General features: G+C 44.3%; 1 protein-coding gene across 4 annotated transcripts; it reads right to left on the bottom strand.

Moving 5' to 3' along the window:
• Positions 1-113: 113 nt before the first annotated feature.
• On the bottom strand, positions 114-27,857 carry LOC114860799 (trinucleotide repeat-containing gene 6A protein-like). 4 transcript variants are annotated; one of them, XM_029159678.3, is made up of 27 exons: positions 27,674-27,857; positions 26,228-26,279; positions 21,849-21,947; positions 17,174-17,482; positions 16,723-16,770; positions 14,068-16,077; positions 13,786-13,975; positions 13,199-13,689; positions 12,876-13,007; positions 12,594-12,755; positions 11,126-11,299; positions 10,885-11,039; positions 10,704-10,781; positions 10,440-10,607; positions 9,836-9,991; positions 9,549-9,668; positions 9,317-9,445; positions 8,992-9,093; positions 8,720-8,888; positions 8,497-8,628; positions 8,247-8,417; positions 8,019-8,159; positions 7,831-7,938; positions 7,495-7,725; positions 6,390-6,460; positions 6,115-6,254; positions 114-6,025 (listed from the first exon to the last, which is right to left on the bottom strand). In XM_029159678.3, the coding sequence occupies exons 5-27, from the start codon at positions 16,766-16,768 to the stop codon at positions 5,677-5,679; spliced, it is 5,625 nt and encodes a 1,874-aa protein (XP_029015511.1). In that variant the 5' UTR covers positions 16,769-16,770; positions 17,174-17,482; positions 21,849-21,947; positions 26,228-26,279; positions 27,674-27,857; the 3' UTR covers positions 114-5,676. The 4 variants fall into 4 exon arrangements, with proteins under 4 accessions (XP_029015511.1, XP_029015512.1, XP_055367011.1 ...); XM_029159679.3 differs by having other exon boundaries at positions 9,836-9,898; XM_055511036.1 differs by lacking the exon at positions 27,674-27,857 and adding an exon at positions 27,323-27,515.

Below are 27,857 nucleotides of genomic sequence, written 5' to 3'. Positions count from 1 at the left end.
TTAAATAATAAAAACAAACATGTTTTAAACATTGCAGAGAAGTTTACCAGTGGTTGTCCTTCACAGGCATCAGTCACAGCTTCACAAATAAGTAAAAATAAGAGACCACTGAATCATTGTTAGTCTTTTATTGAGGGTTGTACCCATGTTATACAGCTTCGTATGCTGGCTGCAGGAGCCAGAGGGTTACAAACAGTAATCAGGTTACGAGTACAGCCAACAGAAGACCTACTACCTACAACTCTACACCTTAGTACAGATTCTTTTAAGAGCACTAGAATCCAAAAAAAGGGGGGGAAAAGCAGAACAAACCAAGCAACAAAGGAAGGAGAACTCAAGATTAAATGAAACCAAACAGACAGCATCAGAGGAGACATTCATTAGAGCACACTGGAGTTGGTTTTCTATACCTTGTAATAGCAGGCGACTTCGTATTTTTGTCAATTTTTATACCCATACAAATAAAGATTGTCCTTCAAAAAGTGCAGTTTCCGTCAAGATTTAGATAAAATCCTTTGATGACCCGAGGAAGACGTTTGAAAATAAAGATACTTCCTGTTTTGCGTGTATGAGAAGAAGACCTCCTCTTGTTGATTACAGACACTGAACGTTTATATTCTCATATATATATATATATATATATTTTATATATAGTTTCAACAGTCTCCCAAAGCAATGTGCATAATAGGTTTACAGGTGATCCAACTACACACTGTTAATTGATAGAATCTCTATAAAAACATTGTAGTCGTGTAAAATTTGCAGTTTCACCAGCCTCGCTCCCCTCGACTAGCTCGAGGAGACAAGCTGTGAAAATAAACATGGACTTTGCAAATCTTAACCTGTCCTCTCCTGCTACAAGTGGCCCAACAGTTGCTAGGTAATAAAAGGTTTTTCAGTTTTATTATTAATAGTAGTACGATTCAACAATGGCACAACATGTTTGAGAAATATTATTGGGAATCCCATTTTAACTGTGTGTTTAAGTTTTTTGGGATTTAATTTTTTTTTAAAGAAAGCAAAAACCAAAAAAAACAAAAACAAAAAACCCAAGGTGGACATGGAAGCCTGGGTTCAACACTCCACTGCATAGTCTCTCTGAGCGACACAACCCCCACCCCCCTCCCCTGTACTGTACCACCCCACCCACCCACATACCCCCCCCCCCACGTCTTTGTGCTGGTTAGCCTAAAGCTTTTCAGGGTTTGTTTGTGTTTATTCTTACTATATGTAAAATGACAAAAGAAGACAGCAGATTATCACAGTTTTTGTAACATTTTTCAGTTGTTTTTTTTTTTTTTTTTAAGTTTTTCTATTTCTTGTGTCAAAAAAATAGCCTTTGCGCTTTTTGATCGACAATAGGAGCCATTGGGTGTGTGTTATGATATAGCATTTGCTCACAGGATAGTTAAGTCAAGAGAAAAACGAAGTCACATTATTTGTCTTAAATATTAAAAAAGTAGTTGAGTATCACCAGCCAGCTTCCCTCCTCTCAGACTCTAATTTTCCCCTCTATCTGGCCCTGTCGGGAAGCTGCTTGGCAGCTGGGGATTGTACATTGCTCATGGTGGTTTTCACTCACTGAAAAGAAAAAAAATTCCTCACATCATCCTTTTGCAAATGACATTCTTTCTTCAAGCATTTAATATTGTCCAGCTTTTTAAATACACATACAGCTGAAAAAAAAACTATCCCTTTCCTTCCCACACACCCGTCCTCCCTATTCAGTTTGGCATATTGTCTTCTAACACACACACACACACACACACACACACACACACACACACACACACTGGATTTTTAAATCTTCCTGCAACACACGACTAACAGCAGATCGGACAAAAAGAGCAAGATTAAGCCCGGAACCGAAAACAGTAACAACAAAACGCAAGGCAGACATTTTACAGACATTGCTTGTCCCTTCTCTAAAAGCAGAGCTGCTGCCACAGCTGCTGATCAGGGGCCAGTTTTTGTCCCACTAATGTAAAGTAAGGATAATAAGGGAGAAAACTGCTCACAGATCAGCTTGAGGATGGCAGCAGTGCCAAACTCAGAATGAATGAAGTGTAAAATAATTTCACCAAGAGTGGAAAGGGAATATAGAGCATTTAGAGTGCACTTGCCCTAGACCTCTTGTCAGTTTTGCATTATCTCCTGTAGTTATGCTTTGTAATTGAAGGAAGAGAGCTGATCCTGGATAAGCCACTAAAGAGGCAAGTGCAACCCCGTGTCCCTGAAGAGCCAGGAAAAAAAATCCAATCCAACGAGAAGCCCCAACCCATTTCAGTCAAGCTCAACCTACGAGCATCTCAATGGATCAGCCACTAACGATCGTCATGACAACCAGATGGTCGGAGCAGTAGCTGAATACTTAGTTCTAAAAGAAAAAAGGTGCATTTATATAAATTTTGCAATGTTCGAGTGCGACAGAAGGCAGATCACACGAATCTCACGCTGCTGTCTATACTTGTATTTAAAACCGTTTTCAGCTCCATTCTGGCTCTGACCGGACTGCCCACTGACCAGGGAGACGTAAACCTGGAGGAGCAGGACCACATCCCTGCTGCCTCCTCTGCTCCCTCACAGGAACCACGAAAGCACCATCTTCACAGCCCTGTCATAACACTCAGATGCACCTTCTGCCTCTGACAGGTCGGACCACACGTCTGTCCGGCCGCTCGGCTCTGCTCTGCTCTGACTACACACAAGTGCAAAATCCAAGGCTCCTCAGTTCAATGTGACAAATTAAATTAAGTCCGAAGCAAAATGACAAACACGGTTCAGATGTTCCACTCGATAACATTTGTTAAACAAGACAAACAAATACAAATAAGATATATGTCATATGGTTTAAGCAAAGAGATCTGGAATTAAGTAAACTAATCTTCTGTATGGTTTAATTATTTGGTAGAGAGCAGTTCAATACTGGCACACACCACTCAAGTCTGGCTAATACTTAAGGTTCTGTCTCACTACATAAGCTCAGCAGTTGTTAAATAGCCACGGCTAAACTTAAAAACAACTAAAGCCACCATTTCTAATACATCTGAAATAAAAACCTTTATAAGAGGGGAAACGTCACACACAACAGGCTCAACACAAAATAATACAATGAGAAAAAAAAATTAAGGTCCATGGCTTTGCTAATGCTGACTTGTCGTTCGTGCACTCTGAAGCTTTCTGTCCACAACAAATTGTGCATCCTGGTAACTAAACAATCACTGGTAGACGGGTAAATCTGTTATTTGCATGTGAAGGTTTGACAAACACCACTGGTAGATTTACATTCAGCTGTTCTCTCTCTCTCTCTCTCTCACACACACACACACACACACACACACACACACACACACACACACACACACACACACACACACACACACACACACACACACACACACACACACACACACACACACACACACACACACACACACACACACACACACACACACACACACACACACACACACACACACACACACACACACACACACACACACACACTTCCCCTCTCAGCGCCAGAAAACACAACAGCAACACACACTCACTCCATCGGGTCTAGAACATCAGATGACCAAACCCCCCTCCCCCCAAAGGAAACAACAGTACAATACAATCATATTCTATTTGTAAACAGGTAGAAGCCACTTGACTTGTTGCATCTTCGGACACAATTAGGATCAAGGCAATGAAATGTGGACGACTTTTGCACTGTTAAAATATTATCTTCAACCAAAACGAGTTTTTCGTCTTTCCTTTTATCAAAACACCACGTGTGGCAATGACAGCGATTAAAAAACAGAGAAAAAGCAGGTCATATTTCGCATTTCTTGTACTTTAAAACATTTCGCGAAACGGGAAAAAAGAAAACACGCCTCTCAGTAGGCCATGTGAGAGGCTACAGTATGCATAGATACAGGTTCGCCTTTCTCTTGGTTTGTAAGTCTGACGAGACAACATTATCCACACACACACACACACACACACACACACACACACACACACACACACACACACACAGACGCACAATAAACACTCCCTACTTTTGATTTTTTTTTTTTTTTTTTTACATCAGTGGAGTGGAGGAGTGGAGGAAGAGGAGGAGAGAGGGAGCGTTGGGATTTCTACAGCCCGTCCTCCACCCCCCCGCAAAAGACAGCATATTGAAAGCAGTGTGTTGAGCTTCTCCAGCTTAAAGCAGTTATTTGGCAGAGAAAAACAAAAAACGTACAGACCTATACATACTTTTCAGTGCTAGAAGTTGGATTTTCCTTTCCTACAAGGAGTAGAAGTTTTTTTTATTCAACTACAACGGGGGAAAACTGGCTTGATTTCCTGAGAACCATTGCTGGTTATTTAGCAGACAAAAGAGGAATAGTTCAAATAACCAATGCCATGGCCAAAACACTGATCCGAATTCCCAGAGTTACAAAGCATCGTCTTCATCCTCAATAAGAGTTTCATTTTTTTCACATTTTTCTATATTTTAGGTTTTTTTTTTTTTAAGTTTAATTTTTTTTTTTTTATTTCATTTTCTGTTTTATTCCATCTTCTCCTTAATAAAATGAAGAATGAACACACGTTTCGCCTCCCAAGTCTTGTAAACAAGAGGTTGCAGTGTGGCACCTCCAAAACATTGAAAGCCTATTTTGAAAGTGCTGTTCCCCCCACGCTGCCCCGTTCAGGGGGCGAGTGGAGGGGCTTTCTAGATAGACCCGCCCCATATATTCGGGTTCGCGGGGCTTGCTAGTCCCAGCTGCGGCTACAGTTCTTTGCACTGCAGAGCTCAACGTTCTTTAGTTTTAAAACAAAATTGGTGCAATACTTTTTAATGTCACTTTTACTATCACCAGATAATCCTCCTAAGTCAGCTTTAATTCTTCTTCAACTATCTGTTGATCTTGAACTCCACGACAGCGCAGTAAGGTAGGCGTGCCAAGGCAGAGAGGAGCGCACACGTACTCAGTCGCACTTCCACACTCATGAGCATTCACACATACGGTAAGGACCTCAATGAGTAAACAGCTACACTGGAAAAACTGGCTGCTCCCTCTATATTGCAGATTTTATATTATATGGATGTATGTATGTATATACATGTGTATGTATATATATATACACATATATATATATATATTTATATATATACACACACACACACGCGCGCACACACACGTACATACATATATACTGAGAAAAAAAAACACATTCAGTGCAAAGTTAAAAAAGCTCTTACTCCAACATTGTCAGCAAACAAACGCAAAAAAAAAGTTAAAAATAAAAAGAATTGGAATTCAAAATAAACATGACAACTGAAACAAAAATATATAATAATAATATAATAATGAGCTCGATTGAAGCTTTTTTCGGTCTGAAAGAGCACTACCTGGAAGCAAATATCCATCCGTTCACATTATAGAATTGGCCTGCATGATTCAAGTATTCCGACTGATATGTTTTTGGGCTAAAACAAAGTGGACATATGTGCAGAGAGAGAAACGTAACTTGTCTTCCACAGAGGAGACCCCATTTTTTTGAATATCTTGTAAGTGAGAAAGAGTCCAACTAGTGCCATTGCGTTTATAACTACTTTTTTTTTCTTTTTTCTTTTGCTGATTATTGATAATTCTCTACTGACCCTTCCTCCTCCAACCTGTTTGATTGGCAGGCGTTTCACATGGAGTCTCCGCCCCCCGTCAGGTGATCCACTGGGAGGAAGGAGCTGATTGGAGAAGGGCTGCTGATCCTCCCGGCCTCGTTGCCACTGGAGCTCCCCCATAGGCTACTGGAATAGTTGGGTCTGCCCCACAGGGAGGAGCTGTGGAGGTCACTGCTGTTCCACTGGTTGGGTTCAGAAGCGCGGCCGGGAAACGAGTGAGACTGATCCATTCTGCTCTGAGAAGAGCCGATGGCCTGCCAGCCAGAGGAGGGAGTGGCCAGAGACTGCCCTTGTGCAAAGAAACGGTTGATTTCCTCCTCGCTGGCAAACTCAGCCAGAATAGTAGTGTTCCCTAAAACACACCTGCAAAGACAAAACAGGTAAAAGAGGATTAGTTTATACGGGACTGAGGCTTGAATGAAAAATGTATAAGTCTTTCCTTGTGTACTTACATGTGCAGGCTCTTCTGGGCCTTAGTGGCCTCATCCTTGGAGCTGTAGCATACAACAGCGTTGCCATGTGGCAGGTTGAGGTGGAATGTGATCAGAGGGCCGTGCTGCATGCACAGGGTCTTCAGGGTAGAGCCGTCAATCTGAACACACGCAGACAAAGCAGGAACACAAAAATGAATGGATACATATTATACACACTTCTTCCACAAATAAAAAAAAAAAACTAAACAAAAACACCGATAAGAACACTCCAACCTCACCACATCTGTATTTACCTGAGGCGTGAGATTCTTTAGAACAAGCCATTGGGATCTCCCTGAGCTGCTGCTGTCACCCCAACTGGAACCTGCCAGAACACAGATCGCAATCAAGATTCAAAAAATACTATTAATCCCAGAGGGAAATTATTTTGCAGACTTTGACTCCTGTCACAGTTAGAGGCACACACATGATGGTAGGGGGATTAAAAATAAGAATGCACACATCTGATTACTAGCTAAAGTTTTATTATAAAATGTTATTGCATGGATGAAGATCAACCCTTGCAGACAGGAGTTGTACAGACTGATGGCACCGGTAGGAAGGTTCTCCAGTGGCGTTCTATGGAGAACCTGATACTGAAGGTGCTCCTCTGTCACACTGCACACTGGGGAGGGAGGTGTTTTCTAGGATGAAGAGGAGTTGGACCAGCATCCTCCTCTCAGCTACAGCATGTAGGGGGTCCAGCTCCACCCCCAGAACAGAACCAGCCCTCCTGATCACTTTGTCCAGTCTGTTACTGTCTGCTCTATTCATGCTGCTGCCCCACAGACCACAGCCTAAAACACTGGACCCACAGACTCAGCACATCCTCAGCATGGAGCTGCAGACGTTAAAGGACCTGAGCCTCCTCAGGAAGTACATCCTGCTCTGAGCCTTCTGGTTCACAGCTGAGGAGTTCTTTTTCCAGTCCACTTTATTCCATCAGGTCCTGCAGCCTTTGTTGGATGAAGCTTGTTCAGCTCCTTTCTCACCTGATCTGCTGTGATTGTGTGTGAGGTGGGGGTGGATGAGCCCTTTGGTTGATGTGAATGGGGGCCTATCGTAGGCAGTGGGGGGTTAAGAGGCTTAACCTGGAATCTGTTAAAGAAGTTACTATGTTTGTTAGCCCTGTCTACAGAGCCCTCGGCCACCTGGCTGCCAGACTTGTAGCCGGTGATGATTCTCATGCCCCTCACCTATATTAGCCACTGATATAGGTCAAATTCACAAATGTATGTTTTAAAAAAGTAAATTATTCCATCTTTAATCAAAACTAAGTTAATTCAGCTCTAAAAAACTCAATCTGACAAACAGTACAACAAAAAGGCCTTTAGCATGCACAAATCTGGCTGCACTTACCAGGTGTGTATCTGGACTCAGAGGAGCTCCACCCTCCCCACCTCAGAGCAGAGCCATCCCAGCCGGTGGAGGCAGGGCTGGGCTTCTGGCTGGTGAGGCCAGGTGGTGGCCTGGAGGGGGCTGCCCCAGACAACGCCTTGGTTGACAAGGGGACCTTCCACAGCTCATGGGCTAGGGAGGAGTTGGACACAGAACTGCCACCGGGAGACCACTTTGACTCACTGGGTCTGGCTGCAAGGAGAAAACATAAATGAACATTATTGGACATGTCAAATGAAAATGTCAATACAGCGAAATAGTTCTACATTCACTGGGTGAAATCCACACAATGCACACCTGAAGTGCTTTGTGCTGTACTGGTGAGGGAACCGCTGTGGCTGGAGGCACGAATGGATGACCAGGCACTATTAGAAGGCATCGTGGTGTTCAGTGATGAGGATGGCCCTAGAAATAAAACAGAAAAGTCTTTAGTGTGTGTGTGTGTGTGTTGGCATTTAGTTCTCTATTTTCAGCTTTGTGTGTACCGTTGTTCCTGTCCCTGAGGTGGTCTGTGTCACGGACGGTGTTAATGGAGAGGTTGTTGATGACACTGCCGGGGGTCACATAGGGGTCAGTCTCAGGGTCAATGTTGGGGTAACCTTTCCAAGGCTCCCCGGGTCGGAACTCTGCAGACACATGTGCATTAGCATATTCTTTTAGTACATATTAGCTATAATCAAAGCAAACATTTTTGTTTGTGAAAGCAGGTGTACCTGGGGGCCAGGTGACAGTGTTTCCATGGGATGGGGGGGAGTTGGCACGGGGTGGCCAGCCATCGCCCACAGAGCCCACTGATTGGCCAGGAGGACTCAGGGGAGACGGGCCAGGAGACAGGAAGTCATAGAAGGGAGAGTCCTCTGGACGCAGCACAGACGACATAGCACCTATAAAAAATAGAGAGACGTTAGAGAGAATCACAAAGACTCAAATCAGTGGTTTTATCATGGGCAGAATCTGCCGTACCAGGTTTACTGTTCTGCTCCAGAGGCTCAGTAGCCCAAAGTTTCTTCAGTCTGGACTGGGGCAGCTCTTTGTAGCTCATAGCTCCACCACTAACACCCATGTCCAAGGGTACATTCAGGTTAGAGTTCAAGCCTTGTGAGAGGAAGGGGACAACTTCAGTATATGAATCTAGGTATGGACAGATCTGTGGGAATTGGAAACAGATCGTTGGTATCTAACATACTTAAAGGGAAGTTGCTGAAGGGTCCGAGAGCATCTTTCTGCATCTCAGAGGTGTTGTGAGACAAGTAGCTATCCAGGTACGGCTTGAGGGGTAAAGGCTGCTTTAGCAGAGAGGGATCTAGGTGCCGTTGGGGCTGCATCATTGATGGAGAAGAACCAATAGGGCGCGTCTTCAGACAGAAAATGGGAAGTCAGAAATTAACCAAGGAAATAACTTCATGGACACATTCACTTTGTGTCGTGCTAGAAAGATGTTTGACATTATACACACACCTGTTCAGTTTGCCGTCCCAGGGGCATGCCTCTCTGGTTCTGAGCCTTCTGCTGTTGCTGCTGTTGTTGTTGCTGCTGCTGCTGCTGCTGGAGAAGTAGACGCTGCAGAGGCACATGGTTAAAGAAACAGTAAATTTAAACTACACTGCTTTTCCAGGGTGGAGTAAGCAACTGTCACCAAAGCTTGTGCTACAAAAAAAATGAATTGCAATGACAATTACAATGAACCTTCAAATCCAAACTACCCTTTACATCGTCAGCCGAAAATACCAATTCTCAAAGCTTATGTGTATGTAGATTCAGGAATCCATTGTGTTCACTTTACCTGCAACTGGTTGATCTGGTTTAGCTGTGACAGCTGGGAGAGTTGGTTGAGCATGGCCACCTGCTGTGGGCCAAACAGAGGGTTCAAACCACTGTTACTTCCTGGGTACTTCAACAGGGATGGAGGGACCTGAACAAAAACAAGATTGGTTAATTCAATTTTTAATTCATTTTGGTGTTCCTTGAGTTGCATGTTTAAGTAATAGCCAGTAGGGTTTGGTGTTTAGAGCTACCTGAGAGGGCAGGATGGGTGGAGGCACTTGATTACGAAGGCTGGGTTGATGGGGGGCCTGGGACTGGGGGCCACCTCGGCCCTGTGCTGTACTGCTGCCACCCACCATAGGGTTTACATTCTGTGCGGAAAAGCATCATCAATACGGTCAAACAATGTGCAACTAACCTCAAAGCTAGTATAACTTTAAGACGATGAGCTGTTTGGTGAGGGCATCGCCAACTAGGAAATGCTGTATATAAAGACCCAGCTTGGAAAGACAACGCATTTGTTTCCTTCTAAACTCACCTGCCGAGCAGTCCCAGGACTAGAACGGGCAGGGGTTGGCCCAGAGTCGAGACAGGGGATAGGCTGAGTAGAATTGGAAGGGGGAAAGCCCATGCTTTGATTGGAGGAGAGCTCATCAGGAGCCGGATTACCGTAAGCAGAGGGAGAAACAGACAGCTGCAGAAGCAAGGCCAGGCGCGCAGCAGATGGACAGCAAGCACAGAGGGAGAGGGAAGCAGCCAGCCAGAGAAGTGCAGAGAGGGAAGAACAAAAAAGGAAAAAGTTAATTTTACAGAGAAGGTGGGGAAAAGCGCAGAAAGAGTAAGATGTAAACTGAAGTGAGTAAAGCCCAGATGTTGGAGACTTAGGTAAGTGCCATGGGATGAGCAGAAGAGATGAAAGCAAAGAAAAGGAGAATGAGAAAAATGGCAGGAGGAAAAGAGGAGGAAAGACAGAAACCAAGAGGCAAGGAGCAGCAGCACAGCCGAGCTAATGCACTGTAATGCATCGATTGTCATATACACATCAACTGCAGTGTGTTAAAACGACCACTATGGGGCACAAGCGAGCTGAGAGCGCTGCCCTCCTCTAATACCTGTTACACCCACAGCTTGTTTCCACATACCTTGTCATAGTAAGGGCTGCGATCCATGGCAGAGTCCTTGTGGAGCTGGTGCCGAGACACAGGGTTCTTTCCCATCACGCTGTTAAAATCTCCCATGCCGCCCATATCCATACGCTTGTCCTGCACCATCCCTGATCCTGTCTTCATGGAGTCGTCAGGTGAGTCTCTCTGCATAACATAATAAATTTGTATTAAAAAAAACACAAGAGTAAAATAATCTATTGAGAAAATGAGACCCCTAAAGCAAAACAAAATTTCACTTACAGAGAAGTTCATACTGCTGAACTGGTTGACAAAAGGTTTCATCCAGGGTTCATCCTGTTTGTTGACTGGTTTGTTTATCTGAAACAGCAGACAAAATGTTGTGTAATGCATTGCTGGCTGCAGCCCACACTACTCTAGAGAATCAAGTTCACGATCAATGTTTTATTTTGGATGAACAAACCTTGTTTGAGCCTTTATGCTTGTAGTTCCAGGTATTTTGGTCGTTGGACCTGTTCTCCTGTTGGCTGTTGCTCCACATCCCAATCTCCACCTCAGCTTCCTGGTCCCAGCTGTTGCTCACCTCATCGCTACACCACGTATCCATGGACTTGGAGCCTGGAAGCATCAGTGTAGAGGGAAAGAATTTCATATTGATTGCACAAAATAAATCACCTTTCTGGACATGTTGTGCGTACACTTACGAGATTTATGCTGGTTGCCCCATCCAGACCCAGAATCTCTGTTGGGTTCATCCCAGGTAGAGTCCATGGGCTTTCCCCAGGCAGATGTCCCATTATCCACAGTGGTGGGTGGAGCAGCAGTAGGCTCGCCCCACGTTGATGACTCCTTCTGCTTGGGGTACGGCTCTCCCCAACCTGCAAAAATAAGTAGTAAGACTATAGTAATCTAGTAATAGTTCTAGATAAATATCTATATACGGCAGCATTGGCGGAAGGGAAACATTCATCTGGTGATGCAAACAATCTCATGTTCAAATTGGTCTTTGTTCTGTGCCAGATTCAGAGCTTCGGAAGAAAGCCCTGCTAATCTCTGTAGGAAACCCCAACACAACTTTTTTATGCGAGTGCTTAACCTTCAGTGTGTGCGCACAGACCCCTTATAAATGTGACACTTTGTGACTGTATGTAAGATTTCAAAAGGCTCCTGTTACAGCTGATCACCCAGACCACCTAGTTTCTCCCTCAGAGGTGTTTAGGGAGAGGCCATGGATACTACCAAACAAAAATAGGACAGATCATGAGCTGCTCACAGGCTCCAGTGTCCCTCATGTGACTGGTACCACACAAACAGACACACAGGATGAAACAAATAGGAACATGCATGCATGCATAATTATTTTTATTATGTTTTGTGACACTGTCACTGACACTGAATTTTATTCAAAATTCTACATGTTTTCATCACTTTTTGCATGAAATGAAAAGCCCTCTCATATTTCCACCAGCCTTCACTGGAACCCGTCCTATTACCACATCATCATAACTCTACTTCTACCACATTTCCCTCCTTTTCTCAAAGCAACAAAAGCAAGCATTAACTACAGCAGGATCTGGGAAAAGTAAAAGGATTAGGGGAAAAGCGGCGAATGGGGGGTGGGGGGATCGATGCTCTTAGCATTCCAAAGGGATGAGTCAAGCTGCTTTACAGAAAGCCCTCAACTTTAGAAAAACACTAGGGAGATGGGAAGATAATGACCGTACTTGTTGGATTTCTGCCCACGCTGGGCAAACTGTATATGCTTGTGTACGTTCATCAACAGTCAAACATCCTCTGTCTAAATAAAAAATAAAGAGAACCCATTTTGCCTACAATAGCAAGCTGCTTTTAGATGCTTGTACCATTTTTGACACGTCGTCATCGGTTAATACATTAGTTTGTCGCATTAATAGACTAAAACACACAAAATTAATCTGCAAAATAATACAACACAGATTCAGACTAGTGTATTTAAGAACGTGTCATTCAAGAATGCTGAAAGTATCCCCGCAGGCTATGAAATCTGTTTGAACCTGGCCAACTACACAGCCAAGTAAAAACAGAGAATGTGACACAACAGTGAATGTCAGATAGTTCATTCTTTGAAATGCACAGAGGCCTTGTTCAAGTAACATTCTACATTTTAAGATCGTAGTTATTTGTTGAGCTTACCTGAAGTGCAGCTTTTCTCCGCAGCAGGAGGCTGCAATGGCTGAGATGGGTGTTTCGAGGTGTGTGCAGGGTGAGACTGGTGCTGAGAGGACGGCCCTGTGTTCTCTTGGTCTGATTGACTAGTCTTGTTCCACAAGTTGACAGACCCACCACTGTATTTACCTAGAAGGAGGGTTTAAATACAAGCCATCAGCTAAAAAATACTGTTCCAAACTTATCACAGTTCTGTATAGTTTTAACAATACCATTCACTGGTAGAAAAGGTGCTTGTACAGTATTTACCAGGGTCTCCCCAAGCTGCAGTTCCATCATCGATCTCCATCCTCCGCCGTATGGACTCTGGGGAAGGCTCTTCCCACCCTGTTGACATTTCCTCTTTGTGACCTATCGTGGGTATAGGGCCTCCTTGCCAACCTAAGAGCAATAAATGAGATTCAGAGTGAGTCATCGTGTTTATGTTCTCCCACTGAAATGCACTGCTGTGCAGTTTCAACGCTCCTGTTAACAAGTGGGATTGGTGGCCAACAGGTGCTGTAACACAAAGGTATGGCACTAAGAGGCATGCATGTAAAGCATTGTGATGAGAGGAGTCACCCAAGAACTACCTGTGGACTTGGCAGAAGATTGATTGCTTCTGGCCATACTGGATTCAGGACCCTTTCCCCACTCATTGGAGGTCTTGGGGTTAGGCTCGCCCCAGTTCTGGGCTCCATGGTTGTTCTTTATTGGCTCGCCCCAGGACTGGGTGCTGCTCTGAGGATTGGGCTTGTGGACAGAGTCTCCCCAGTTGGAGCCTGGGTTTGAAGTGCTCTGGTCTGGAGTATTTGACCCTCCACTTCCTACCCAAGTGTTGTTGCTGCTGCTGCTGGTGGTGGTGGTGGTAGTGGTTCGGTTTGGATCGCTCCAACACCCAGAGCCAGATCGATCACTGTCGCTATCCCAGCCAACAGAATTTGAACCTTTATGGGTCTCTCCCCAGTGATTGTTGGCACCACCTCTTGATCCATCTCCACTGCTACCCCATCCTTCACATCCATTTCCACCACTGGAAGCCCAGTTCTGCTGTGGTTTGGCCACATTAGTCCAGGTATTAGACCTTAACAAAAGTAAGTAAAGAGTGAGTAAATGTGAGCTGAACAGCAGAGACTGTACACAAGTAAAGTAAGTAATAAGTACACAAGGCATGAACTACCTGTCATCTTTGTTAATGTTGTTGCTCCAGGTGTTACTGTTGCTTCCTTTGTAGCTAGATCCATCATCCCAGCCACTCTGCCCGCCACCACTCGTTGGGGTTTTGCTGTCCCAGCCAGAGGTTGGTCTCTGCTCCCCCCAGCCAGAACCTCCCATATCAGACCCTGAGGTACCAGGCCCACCCCCCCAACCTAAAAGGACCCAGACAAGACATTTTATTTTTGGTATTTTTTTCTACGCAGTTTTCATATATTTGTAATATTATATACGTTTGTTTCCATACCTCCAGAGGTTTGGGAGGAAGCTGCCGGTGCTGCTGCTCCCCAGTTTGAAGCACCACTGCCATGTTTTCTTTCATCTCCTCTGGGACCCTGGTGTTGATTGTTAGCAGGAGAATTAACGTCCCAGGCAGTATTTTGCCTTATGGGAGTTTGACCCCATCCAGTGTTGGAAAGAACTCTTGGGTCCACATCAGCCCGAGCCAGTGCTGATACTGCTGATGCAGTCTGGGTGACCTTTTTCCGGTTTCCTCCTTTTGACTGGCTGCTGTCTCTGTCTGAGCTGGATCGGCCTCCTGAGCTCTCTCCACTTCCCTCACTTCCTCCTGAGCGTCCCCAGCCTCCAGCAACGCCTCCTAAGGCATGGCTTCCACCGCCTCCCACTCCCATGCCGATGGCGTCATCCTCCAGGCTCTTCCAACCATTGTTGGCAGAGCTTCCTTTTAGAATTCCACCATCTGAAGTGTTGTTAGTAGGAGCGGCTGATCCCCACTCTCCATTTGATATCTTGTTGTTTGACGTGGAAGAGGTTGATGATGATGAGGAAGATGATGCGCTGCTTCCCCAGGGGCGGGTTATCCCTCCAGGAGGACCTATTGTAGTTTGGTTTGCATTTCCTGGTGTTTGGCCTACGGAGCCAGGGATCTGATTCGAGCCAATGCCCCAGGACAAGTTGTTCTGAGGTTGGTTTGGGTTATTGGCAGGCCCCTGGTCCCAGCGTGGGGCCCCAGTGTTATTGTGGTTATTATTACTTTTAAAAGCAGCAGCAGAGGAGATTTTGAGATTCCCAGCCTGCATTAGGGCAGCGTTTTGGGGGTTCACAGTGTCTGCATTTGAGGGGCCCTTGTCCCCAGGGTAGGTAGTAGCGCCCCAAGGCGTACCGAAGGATCCAGAACCACCCAGGTCTACTTGGGGGTGCTGGGGGGCTGATAAGGGGTGTCCATTGGCCATCAAACCCCCATTCCCTGCTCCAATGGAGGCCCAGGAACTATCCCCACTGACTTGGGGTGAGGCGGTAGAGTTTGGTGGACTAGAGGTCATTGTGGCGTTAGTAGTAGTAGAAGTAGTAGTATTCATCATAATAGTGTTATTTGGTCCATTGGATTCAGTGTTAAGATTGATAGACTGCAGGCCACCATTTCCACCGTTGTTGCTTCCTAACACTTTACTGCTTGCTGTACCATTATTCACCTCAGACTCTTCCATCATGCTGCTGTTGTCTTGAGCTGCCATGTCTCTCCAGCCCAACATGGGGCCTTGTTGAGGAGCTATACCAAGTTTGGAACTCATCCCTTGAGCCTGCAGAGGCCGCAGACCCTGGGTCACTGGGCTTGGGGCCTGATTTTGTGGCCAGGCACCATGGTTTAACCCTCCGTTGGTGCAGGGGGTGCTTCCACCTGTGATGATCATGTTGCTGCCTGATTGGGTGTCCCATATACCACTGCTATTGACAAGCTTACTGTTGTGGATACCCATGTTATTGCTGCCAATACTGCTAGACCCAGCCATGGAGTAGTGGGAGGACCCGGCGATGTTATTTCCATTATTTGCACCGGTGACGTTTCCTATTCCTCCACCAATAATCTGATGACTGTTACCATTGTTGTCTCCATTCACAGAAACGCCGACCATCATGGCAGAAGAGGGCGAGGAAGCCGTAGAAGACACAGAGGAAGAAGAGTTTGCTGACATCATCATCACCGTTGTCATAGCAACAGTGGCTAGGTTTTTCTCTGAGCCGATGGAGGAGCTAGAGTCTGCATCCATGCATTCTGATGCTAGCTCAGGGTCTGACCCCGACCCACAGCCGGAAGAGGAAGAGGATGAGGAGCAAGAGAAAGATGATGAGGAGGGAGGCCAGACAGAGGAGTTGGTCGAAGCAGGGTTGTTGGGTTGGTCGGTGCTTCCGTCCACTAGGACTTTGCCCCAGTTGCTGTTGCTGTCGCTGCTGCAGGGAGAGCCGGAGGACCAGGGGGAAGGCTCATACTGCGAATCCAAACCAGGGTGCTCCAGACCTAGAGAAATAAATAATACTGTTAAGATTGAAAAAATAATGATACTGTATCCCTGATGGACTACACCAAATGGTGTGGTTTTAATTCCCACAGCCTTTTTCCATTTCCTACAACCTTAAATTGCCAAATTGGTCTAGAGGTGAACTATGCCAGGTTTGAGCCTGGACACAGTTATCACCATTTTGTCACCACAGCGGGACCTAAAAGCATGCCAAAGCCATAAACTGATTTAGGCGGACAGAAGGAGGCCATCAGGAGAGGAGAGATCAAGGGCATGGGAAACGGAGGGAGGAAATAAGGGAGAGAGTGAGAGAAAAAGCACAAAAGAAACTTCTGTATAGTGTAAGTAAAAGTATAAGAAAAGTACATTGTCCATCGCCTCCAATCTCTGGGTTGTTATTACAGCATTTCTATCTTAAAACCATCCAATTACCATGGTTGTCAACTCTCTGCTGTGCTACTTATTGTTCTCTACTACTACAACCTTCTGAACCACTTGATCTTTCTCCTTGAAATGTCATGAGTTAAGCTCACTACAAGTCAGTGTCAGGTCTGTGTTCAATCAAAGCATACAGCCAAAGTAAGACACTGCTGAGAAAATAAAATACAGAAGAATGGATGACTGGGAAGGCTGTGTGTAGTCACCTGTTTGATTAGGAGAGTGGCTGACGGAATCCCGAATGGGAGCCATGCCTGGAAAGACATTAAAAAGGAAATACTGTCAAAAAGGACTTTGGAGGGAGTTAGAGATAGGTATAGCATACAAACAGTTCAGAGATGTTAGAAAAGGTCAGAACAGATAGATCTATTCAAAAACAAGCAAAGAAAACAGAAAGTCAGGGGGCTTTACAGTGAAAGGGAGTAAGTACTACTACTTTCTACTTCGCAAGTAGAAGATCCTGTTAATTGTTAACAGCCCATGGCTGAATTTTACACACCAATTCAGAAAGCATGTTGCAAATTAGGAATTGGTCAATCTTTACTGGGTTTTTCACTGTTCTGTTCACACTAAATCAGCATACTCACATTTTAACATGTATTGAAAATTGTGTAGCATTTTGTTTGATTATCCAAATTGCGTGCGTAGCTTTATTACCTGTGAGTGCCGTGTGTTCCTGCAGCTCCTGGTTGGGCAGGAGGGCGTCCTGGGGTTCCGTGGAGAACAACTGACCTCTGGTTCCCAGGTTGACAAAGGGGAGGTCAAACAATAGAAATCGGGGGCACAGCCTCAAGGGCCTGAGGTGAGGAGGCAGGGCTTGTCAGAGCAGGCAGCAGGCTGATCAGGCCCCCTTGGCATCGCTGAAGACTGTATGCGTGTGCGGGCTGTGTAGGCCTTTGCGTGGGGAGGGGGAAGGGGGACGTGGTTTAGATTTAGGACTCTGGTTTGACTTTGTTTTCTCTGGCACTGCATTGAGAGAGACAGGAGAAGGAAATGCATTAGTTTAACATTTTACACACACTGCAACATAATTAAACTCTAGATACAGATGGTTTTAGACCTCAGTCCCTCCTTATAACCCACAGCGGTTTCTTTGGCCGGCTGCTTATCTTTGTTGTCAACAATCTCTACCAGCAGCGCTACCCAACAATTTAGAGTCACTGTTATGATCGCCACGTGGCAACTTCTAAACCATCAGTGTTCATGCATGTATGTTACCAGGGCCGCAGACCAGTTCTGGCTAGTGAAGCAAAATGCATTGTTAGACTTTGGAACCAAGAAAGTTTCATATAATATTGCCACTGGTATCCAAACATATTATTATTTCTCCTGAAAACATTATTTCTATATATGCAAGTACGCTCGCCAAACTAATTATTTTCACTTCTTTAAGAGGACAAATATGAATAAGTTAGACTAGATAAGGGTTACACAACAGGCTTAAAGCTGGCAACACTGACCTAGGAAGCCATAGCAAGAAAAAAAACTCCTAATCTAGAGACAGAAAGAAAAGTAGAAAAAGGGATAAAAATAAAATAGAGAGGGGAGAAAACCACAATAAACAGAAAGACGCTATCGACAAAAGGGGACAGCGACGCAGGCGTCCTTCAGTGAAAGTGGAGCAGTGTATTGGACAGCAAGTGGAAAAGAGTGTGCTCATGTCTGACCTTTTCATAGACCACGTTAGCCAGTGTGTTAGCTTACTGCGTGTGTGTTAGCGGTGCATGCGTCTATTTATAAACCTTCCGTTCAAATAGTAACCACTCTGCTCACAAGCCAACACGATAAAAGAACAAACAAACCCCATGTGTGGATGACGTCTGTCCAGACAATGTGGTTAATGTTTGGAGATCATACTGACTATTACATCCAGCGCCACCTTATAGAAATGACTGTAGGATCACTGATATATAAATTCATACTGTACAAAGACACACAAATCTGCACACAGCCACCATCCAAACAAAGTCTGTCAAGGCTGCTTCTCTGGAACCAATCTAACACCAGACAAAACAATTAAGTCACGACGGCTAAAAGCTCTGAAGTGTTTTAAAGCAAGCTTATCCCAAAGGCAGAGGAGAAACGTGGCACACAGACTGTGTAATTGACCTGATCCCCAGCTACAGCATTAAAAGGGACCAAGCCGAGTTGTTTACTCCCATATAATGTTGACTCAACCGACCTACATGGAAAGACCTTGGTCAACCCTGAAGCATCTGATTCTAACTGGCGCGAACAAAATCAAATGTCCTTTTAAGGTAGTTCAAGTCAGAATAACAGTGAATGCACAGGACAGGCGCACGTGCCAACGGTTGCAAAAGGTCACGTCCCCGAGCAGTCTTTTAGAGCACAAGTTGTTTGAATCAAGTCTCGGTGGCTTTTTCAAAGACATGACATTTAAGGAACTGTGCTGTGTACGTGTTTAGCTGGTTTTGAGTAATTGCAACAGTTTGTCGCTCCTTTTCTTCCAACAACATAAAGCCAGTCTACCCTAATGTTTAGAGGCATTCACTACTGCTGCTCTGTATATAAAGTACAGTCCGTTCCTCTTCTCTTCCCTGCTTCCATCTGAGAATTGCTTTCATGAGGGCCCCTGGAGTTGGCACTAGCCCGACTGCTGCTATCATCTTACAGACGGAGAGCTAAACGGGGAAGAGGGAATGTAGGGACACAGAGCGAGAGAGAGAATAAAAAGTGAGGAATAGAGTTTTTTGGGGGGAAAAGGAGAGAAGGGAGGGGTGGAATGTGAAAGGAAAGGGACAGAGGCAAAAGAGCCTGTCATTGGAGCTGATGTGAAAGGAATGTAGCTGCAGCTTCTGACATGTATCAAAGCAAGGTCAACTCCCTGAAGTCAGCAGTACATGAACCCATTACAATGTGTCCTCCCTTCAAGAAACTAAGAAGGCTTTCAGGACAGCAAACATGTGTCGATGGGTATCGGGAAATTAACTGTTTACTATAGCTTACAGTTACACAAACCAAGCTGGAGAGTAGGAGTAGAACAGTGGTGGCTCTAAACCAAAATACATCGGAATCCATATAAAAAAGCTTATTTTTGCATGTTTGTTTTCCAGATGATGAACTACAGCTTATTACAAGAAAGAGCAAAAGCTAATCATATATCTGTATGTGGGTTTGTTCTTGCTACTGATTTTAACACAGTCGCATTTGTTAATAATCTCTCATCATAAAAAGGTCAAACATCCGCCATCTTATCATTTTTTGGCCTTGCTGCCTAATTTCACGCTTCAAAATATACCCAGGCTACGCAAATCCAAGTATAATGTAATTATTTTCAAACTAGGTTTTAAATTTCAATCTCCACTAACTGGAAATGAAGTAACCAGTAAAGACTCTTGTTAGGGAAGGCTGCATTGTTATGACAACATTCCTAAACACGAGTCCCGTGGACTTGTCTGAGCAGGATGACATCAGTGCAGGAGGCACATGCCGGCGCTGCTCGCTCGAATAGGCAAAAACATTCAGAGTATTAATAGATACTGTGAGGGGATCCCTGGGACAGAAGGCACGCAGACCTAATCTGTCCTCCTCAAAACCCACCTTGATTCACGCCAGATCATCCAGTTAACAAAAGGTGGAGTCTGCACATGTCTGAACCCCGTCCAGAAACCACGTGCATTACATGAGATTATATGTGCACTAAGAGCGGGTGCAGGAGCAGATAAGTCCACCCTTCACAGCAGTCACGTCATGCTAGACGAGAGCTAAAGGAACCCACGCACACCAATGACATGACAAATGTATAAATGTTATTTGTGTATTATTCTGCCATCTATTTGAATTTCCCCAGGCACATTTTAGCTGCTAGATTTGAAGTTCACTTCTGTTTATCTACTAAACCAGTACTGTTAAAGTAGTAATGCTTGTTTTTCCCTCTTCAGGTGGCTGTTTTAAGCTCAGGAGTGTAAGCCGACTAAGTCCTATAGTTGCTGGGCGTATTGTGCCATTTTTGACTGCAGCAAATACCAACATGTAATGACAGATATATTTCTCAACACTAAACTGCAGCAGAGGAGAGAGGAACTATTTTAAGAAGGAACTTTTATCTACTTAATCAGCCACAGGGCAAATAACAAGCCAGTGTTTGGTTAGTGTAAAGTGAGATTCCAATTAAGATTCCATTGGTGGAGTTTAATGCTGATGACAAACCAAGAGCATCGTTTCAACATGTGCTCCACCCACTGAGCCATGCACCTGGATTCAGATAATCCTGTTTGTTAAATGCTGGATTTACTTTTCATTTCAATAATCTGCAAGTTGTTTTATTACTAACATTTCAGCCTACAGAAAAACAGAAAACAATAATGTAGCCATGGTTACAGGTTTAAATGTTATCTATTTAAACCTGATGGGGCAAAAAAAAAAATCAGAAAACCAAAGAATTCAATTCAATTAATGCACATGTACATTTCTGGCTGAAGGTAAATTATTATACATGAGCTTGTCTGTGGTACAAGGATTATTCTCCTGGGGCAGAAAAGAATGTTGGCGGCAAAGTGAAAACAAAAGCAACAGGAACAGTTGAAACTTAATGCACGCTCAAGGTCGGAGACAGGCGCTATCAGACTCCCCTGGTTGGTACGAAGCGACAGTGGTTTCAGGTGTAACAGTAGTAGGCTCATACAAGCAACTCAGTGGAAACTGTAAGAGTAATTCCGATGGAGAACGCTGCGACGTCACAGGGCAAAGAACACCAACGCTGCTGGAGCAAAGCACACGCCCCGACTGGGACGGACCGTGGAAGGAGGCTTTGGCAACAGAGCAAAAATAAACGTGTGTTTAAAACTGCTGAAGGCTTCACAGCTTAAATAAACAAATCCAAGTGTGGGGTTTTGATCTTTGGAGTCGACTCGAGCGCATTTGTACAGACGACTGGGAGTCAAACGTGCTGTGCTATTTTATACTCGGCGATCTATCATGTAATGCCAGACTCATGACTTTACACTTAACTGCAGCACTGAGGGTTGTAAGACTATTCTGGGGTTATGGCACTTTGTTTTACAACAGTTCTGTAGCTATGCAATATTAATCCCAGCAGGATTGCTTTTGGAACTTGGCAAACATGCCCGCTGAGACCTGGACATCTGTTTTAATGACACCATTGCTCATGGTACATACAGTACATAGCTCTGTGTTAGATAGATATAAATCATGAATCCCAAACATCTAACCAAAATCAAACCAAAGCAATATTATTTTTTATCAACTTAGTGACACCAAATGAAAACGACGTAAAAGTACAAACGTGTTTATTTGTATCAAAACAACACAAACAAGGCTACAGCTCCCGACAGATGCCCTGACCTCTCACCTTCTGTCCCGGCCCGTATCTTCTTATCCTCCTTCCTCTTCACACTTTCCGTCTCTCTCTCTCTTCCATCCACTGTTTCTACCTCTACCGGTGTGTTCCCTGTGTAGTGGAGGAGAAACCATTAGTTTCACTATGCATTTTTTTTTTTACATTAGTTTAGTTTTTTTCCAAAACCAAAAAAAAAATCTTTGTAGATCTGCTCAATTGTATATTATTGTAAAGTACTGAACATGTAATTCGGACAGTTTGTTGAGATATTTTCACTCCTCTTGGTTCCAAACATTAGTTTGCTTCACAGTAAGCATGCGTTAAGTTTAGCTGCCTCTGGTCTCAGGGTGTGCGCCGTTTAACCTGCGAGAGAAAGCTGTGGGCTACAGACTAATCCTGTAATGGGATTACAACACAGCACTCACCTTGGCTGTACACAGGAATGCTTAGATGATCACACTTTCAACATCAGATGTATAATCCCATGTCATTATTACACAGCAGAAACTACCAGAGATAAGCTGCTGACATGCAGCTCTGTTTTCAAACGTGCCGGTGTTTTTTTAACCTTTTAACATAACTATGAATTTATTGTTAGGTCCTTTGTATTCAAACACCTTCAGACACCACCTTCCTCCCTCTGTTCCCACACTTCCCATTCCCTCGCCTTCCACCATTCCTTCCCAACCATTAAGTGCTTCAGCAGATGGCTCAGGGTTCAACAACAGTACATGGTGGGGGCCTTCCTGCAGTGCACACACACACACACGCACGCACACACACACGCACACGCACACATACTAACACACCACGGACAGCATCTGTTTATGAATGGACCAACAATCCATCCCCCGACAGATACAGCCGATGGGGGTTGGGGGCACCAAGAGTCCCCGAATAAAAAGAGGAAATAAAGACTCAACAAGGATAATCTGGATAAGGCAAACACTTTCTAATTCTCGTCCTCTATTCTACTTTCCTTGTCGATCTGAATAAATCAATAGTTTAACAAATGGCATTGTTCTGTAAACAATTATTGTAAATTTAAAAATTTAAAGGAAAAGCTGTGTGCATACAGACTGAAACAAACCTATTCAATATTTTTATCAATGCAGCTGATCTTTTCCATGTAGTAGTGATTATATAATCAATGAATCAACGTCAGTGACGAGCAGTCAACTTAACTATGACATTTAAAGGTCATGGCTGTACGTTAGCTATGGATCGGTGTGTTTTGAGGTACTGGATTAAAGAGAGAGTGAAGCCCGAGCATGTTTTCCTAGACAGGTAGTTGGAACTCAAATATTATTTCCACAATCCACTAACAAAAGGTCATTATTTAAATCATCATTACTGTCTGGTGATTTATGTTTCAACCATATATAGGTTTGTACTTTTAGGTACATCCTAAACTTCATTAAAAAGTACCAATTTTATGGAGGCCACTGGAAAGGTAATGAGCACAGACACTGGCCCTGTGTGCTTCGTTTTTATTCCCCAGTGAGTCTATTAATGTGCAACATCCATGAAAGATCAGTAAACCAGACGCTTCCTCCATGTTTTCCTGAAAAGGTCTGACATTTTCAAACCTACATATTTGACTACCGAAGACAAATTGCTTTCCAAAAATATCTCCACTCTAAATATGGTCTTGACCCATGACGTTCAGAGAGGATAAAATAACAATATGTTTGTAGAGCCGATTCCCCACCCTTAAACACTCTCTATGCTTAGAAGAAGGTGTGTGGAAAGAGTACAGATGAGAAGACAGATAAAAATGAAGAAAGATTGTTCTAAAAAGGACATTGGTGGTGTCACGACAAACAGGATCATTAGGAGTCCCAAAATTACAGCAAACACATAATATTTAAGTTTCCAAAATAAACAGAAGCAATTAAAAGCATTTTACTTTATTTACCCATTACTTCTCTTTATTCATTATTTCACCTCAAACTGGCTTTTTGAATTGAGGAGAATAACTTTCAGCGTGTGAGCTTTTCCTTTGAGGTGGAACTCTTTATAAATAAATCACACTATATTAGCGTTTCCAAGGAGATTTAGACCCTGTAGGAGTGTGTTTCCACTCTGAGTCACACACACTGAAGCCAGCGGGGATAGTTAAATTTATAGAGGACCGAGTATTGATTGCATTTGCAGTTTAGTGGAAATAGCCGTTCTCACACCAACACTAGACATTCACCCAAACACATCCTCAAGCACCCCCTCACAGTAGGTCCTGTAGCTTAAACAACAAAAGCTGGAGGATAGCCGCGTGGCTAATTTGACTGTACAACACTACCCCATTTGCATCACTTTGCATTTGCATGTTCTCACGGAGGATGAACTACCGGAGGCTCCATTCACAAAAGTCATCCTTCAATTAACAAATGACAACAAGCATCTCCTCTTCACAAATCAACTCGCGAGCAAACGCCGCTGTACGCTGACGCTGCGAGTTGGGACTAGTCTCGCTGCAGCTGTGATTTAAAGTGTGCAGTCAAAATCAGATTGGTTCATTTCAGGTCACAGTAATTTAAGAAAGGCAATATAATATTACAGGATGGGAAAAGCAACAGATCATCAAGGTGGGGGTGAGGGGGTGCATTGTGCAATGAAGCGGTTCCTGGTGCAAAACATTGAAGTGATCCAACTGACTGACACAGGTCTGAGTTACTTGATCCATCCTTGAAGGAGACTGCAGTGGCTTCATTAAGCAGAGTTACTGAATACCTTAGGCTCCATACACTCACAGTTGCCAAGACACACTTTAACGGACTAGTTATTCACAGATTTATTTTACATTATCAACAGTGGACCTTATCTGCTACCGCTGCTGCCAGCTTCATTTTCATAGGCTGGTGTGCCAACAATGAATAGCACCCAGGCCTGTTTCTGATTTCAGTGTCTGCGTGACTACAACACTTGTGAAGAACGGACTTGCGCGACCGTTTATTAACTAATGTTAAACCATTAAATTGCGCTGAACCTCAGCAGCGGCGCCGCTTTAACATTAAGCCAGCATTAAATGCTCAGTTTCTGCACTCCTGTTGTTTTAGCCTCGTGACAATCTGCAGGTGTGGCTTTACTTCACACCAGGGCAACGGTCAGCTACATGACCCCCAATCAATCTTACACACCTTCCAAATGCATATCACAGCTGTATTAATCTTCCAGGGCACCACAGTATGAAGTGCTTTACCCTTAAAACCACGGTAGACAAGAAAAGCACGTCTCAGAAGCAGTCATTTGTAAAATGGAGCCCAGCAACCAAAAGTGAAAGTGAATCAGGGAACCACATTCTAGGTAAAACTCAATGAATTCAAAACCACCAATGTACTATAACTTAGTAACAACTGAATAAAAGGCATTCTTTACTTGGAAAAGCACACATGTTCAAAATCCTGGAAAATAAACACTCAGCCAAGGACTGAGTTGCTAAAGAAATACAAACATTTCTTCGTTGCTTTATCAGTTATGTTTTCATATGACTGCTCTTAGAATATGAGTCACGCGTTTGAAAAGGAAAACCTTTCCAAAACTAAAACTACCTCAAGCGACATCGCGCTGTTGGCAGTGTCCTGTTCATGGAAAAACTCTTCAGATGACTAAAATTATGAAAAGCTGCAAGTATTTAAAAAGAAAAAAATAAAAAGGACTCATTCCGTGATCAAGCTAAGAACCTTAAAATGTTTGCTTGAGAGTGTCGAAAACAAGAATTTGCATATACATGAAAAAGTACTCAACAAAGCACCACAACAAAACGGCTCATGGACAAATACCATGAATGTCGAATTTTCACTTTTGCACAAGCAGAAGTATAAAACATTGAAATAGATTAAAAGGAAGCTGACAAAAACTGGAAAAAACAATTCTGGACAAGAGAGGTGACGAAGGGCAGAGAGTGGATGCACCGCACAAACAACTTAAAACAAACAGACTTTGTATATAAAATGGGAAAACAGAATGGAGGGTGTTGGGCAGGTTGAGGTCCATGTTCCATTTTGTGTGCCTGTGTGTGTGCGCGCGCTTGTGAGACCAACTGTATGGACACAATGAGCTGCACAAACACCTCTCCACACACAAAACATCAGGACCCTGGCTTCTCATTTAGCGATTTTAAAACAGCAAAGCTTACTCAGCACAATGCAGCCTAGACTAGCCCAGACCCCCCAATTCAATTGAAACGGAACTGCTTGTGCTTGCATAAGCAGCAGCTGCCCATCCCGTGTCTCCCCGAGCCGCACACCCCCATTCAGAGGCCCAGCCCACACAGACACACACAAGTCCTGCAAGCATCCAAAGAGAAGTAGCTGGAAGGGCTAACATAACCTGCCCCACATGCAGTTGAATGTATTGTTATGTATAACACTTGTTTATCTTTGTGCGCTCACCTGTTAAGATGCTTCAGTTTCTTTGGTGGCAACAGCTTCCAAATCCAAATCTCTGAAAAACAACACACGTACCATAAATCTACGAACACACTCGAGAGGACTGTACAACAAAAACATCATCTAAACTTTGAGTGTGTACAACTACGTGAGTAACGTAACGTGAGTACAACTAATTACAGATGATTAACAGGTTTATCAGTCTCACCCACATTTTGACCATCATAACCACCACGAGAGGCAAACGAGCAGGACTCAAAAGTATTTAAAGTAGCTGGTGTGGAAATGCAGGTTGAACTGCGTAACAGGGAATTGCAATTTGAGTATGAACAGGGCCCCATTAGAATAAAACGCGTCCAGGACTGACAGATGAAGGCTGTGTGTGTGTGTGTGTGTGTGTGTGTGTGTGTGTGTGTGTGTGTGTGTGTGTGTGTGTGTGTGTGTGTGTGGGGGTCAGAGTTGCAGCTCGGGTCCTGATCGGCCATTATCTCAGCTGTTGCCTGACTTACAGCTTAACCAACATGGCTCCTCTGGAGTCTGGTATTTTTCCAGCACGGCTAAAACTAACAATGGCTTTAATAAGGCAAATGATTATGATCGGAACAAGGGCGGTATTCAGTGATTCAGTCACGTTTGCAGCGTCGCCGGGTTAGTGTAAAAAGTTGATAAATACGACTGGAAAAACCAGCACAGCGGAGGTCACCAGTAGCCAACGCTCTCTTCCACTGCCAACAGAGGGTGTTCACGCTCTCACCGACACACACCTCGGCAGGTTGAGAATATCGCGAAAAGCACACACCAGTCCTGTGGTGTCACGGCGACCTGTGTATTAAAAGGAAATGTGCAATTGCGAGTCGTGTTTGGAAGACGCAAAAACAGCGGAGCGATGAGTCGAACGCGCAGACGAGAGACCTGCGTCGTCAAATTAGCATCGCTGCTAACGCTAGCCAGTGCGAAATGGCGAGTTGTCGTCAAGCGGTACCGATTGAGGCATTTTGCAAAAGGAAACACGAGAGTTCAACGCGAATTGATTTGTGATGACGTATTTCAGAAGAACGCCGCATTAAAGCAACATTAATATCACGGCAACGTACTTACACCTGCGAGGTCAGGGTAACCAGCGCCCGTACGAGTTGTTGGCAGTAGCAACCAGCAAGGTTAAGCTGCATTTAAGCGCAAACTATTCCGCCAACAAACACATCCTAACGTATCCAGACACCCTGCACACCTGGAAAAGGCGCCGTGTATCCGGCCACGCGTGTGCTACTGACGACCTGCACCGCAACTGAGCCGCCTCGCCAAGCGTTAGCCGAGCAGGACGGCAGTTAGCGTCGGCTAGCGCTAGCACTCCAGCTAACCAAACAACAGCGGCTCGACTGGGCTACACCGGCGGCTGGCGGCTCGACCAGCCGCTCCTCCGGCCATAAAGCAGCGTAAAAGCATCCTCACCTCATTGAAGTATAAAGTGCAACAGAGTGGAAAGGAAAGCCGGCTGTAAGGCTAAAAGAATTTCAACGCGTTTGCAGCATCTACGACGGGAGGCATTCGTTCTGCATGATCGCCATTTTCTTCGCTCGCTGCTTGCTAACCTTCCTTCGCTCGAGCGCCGCTTTGCTCGCTCTCTCTCTCGCTC

This window comes from Betta splendens, chromosome 8 (assembly GCF_900634795.4).
Source record: "Betta splendens chromosome 8, fBetSpl5.4, whole genome shotgun sequence".
NCBI classification, from domain to species: domain Eukaryota; kingdom Metazoa; phylum Chordata; class Actinopteri; order Anabantiformes; family Osphronemidae; genus Betta; species Betta splendens.
Note: the sequence above shows the minus strand (reverse complement) of the source record. Positions and strands in the feature narration are given on the sequence as shown.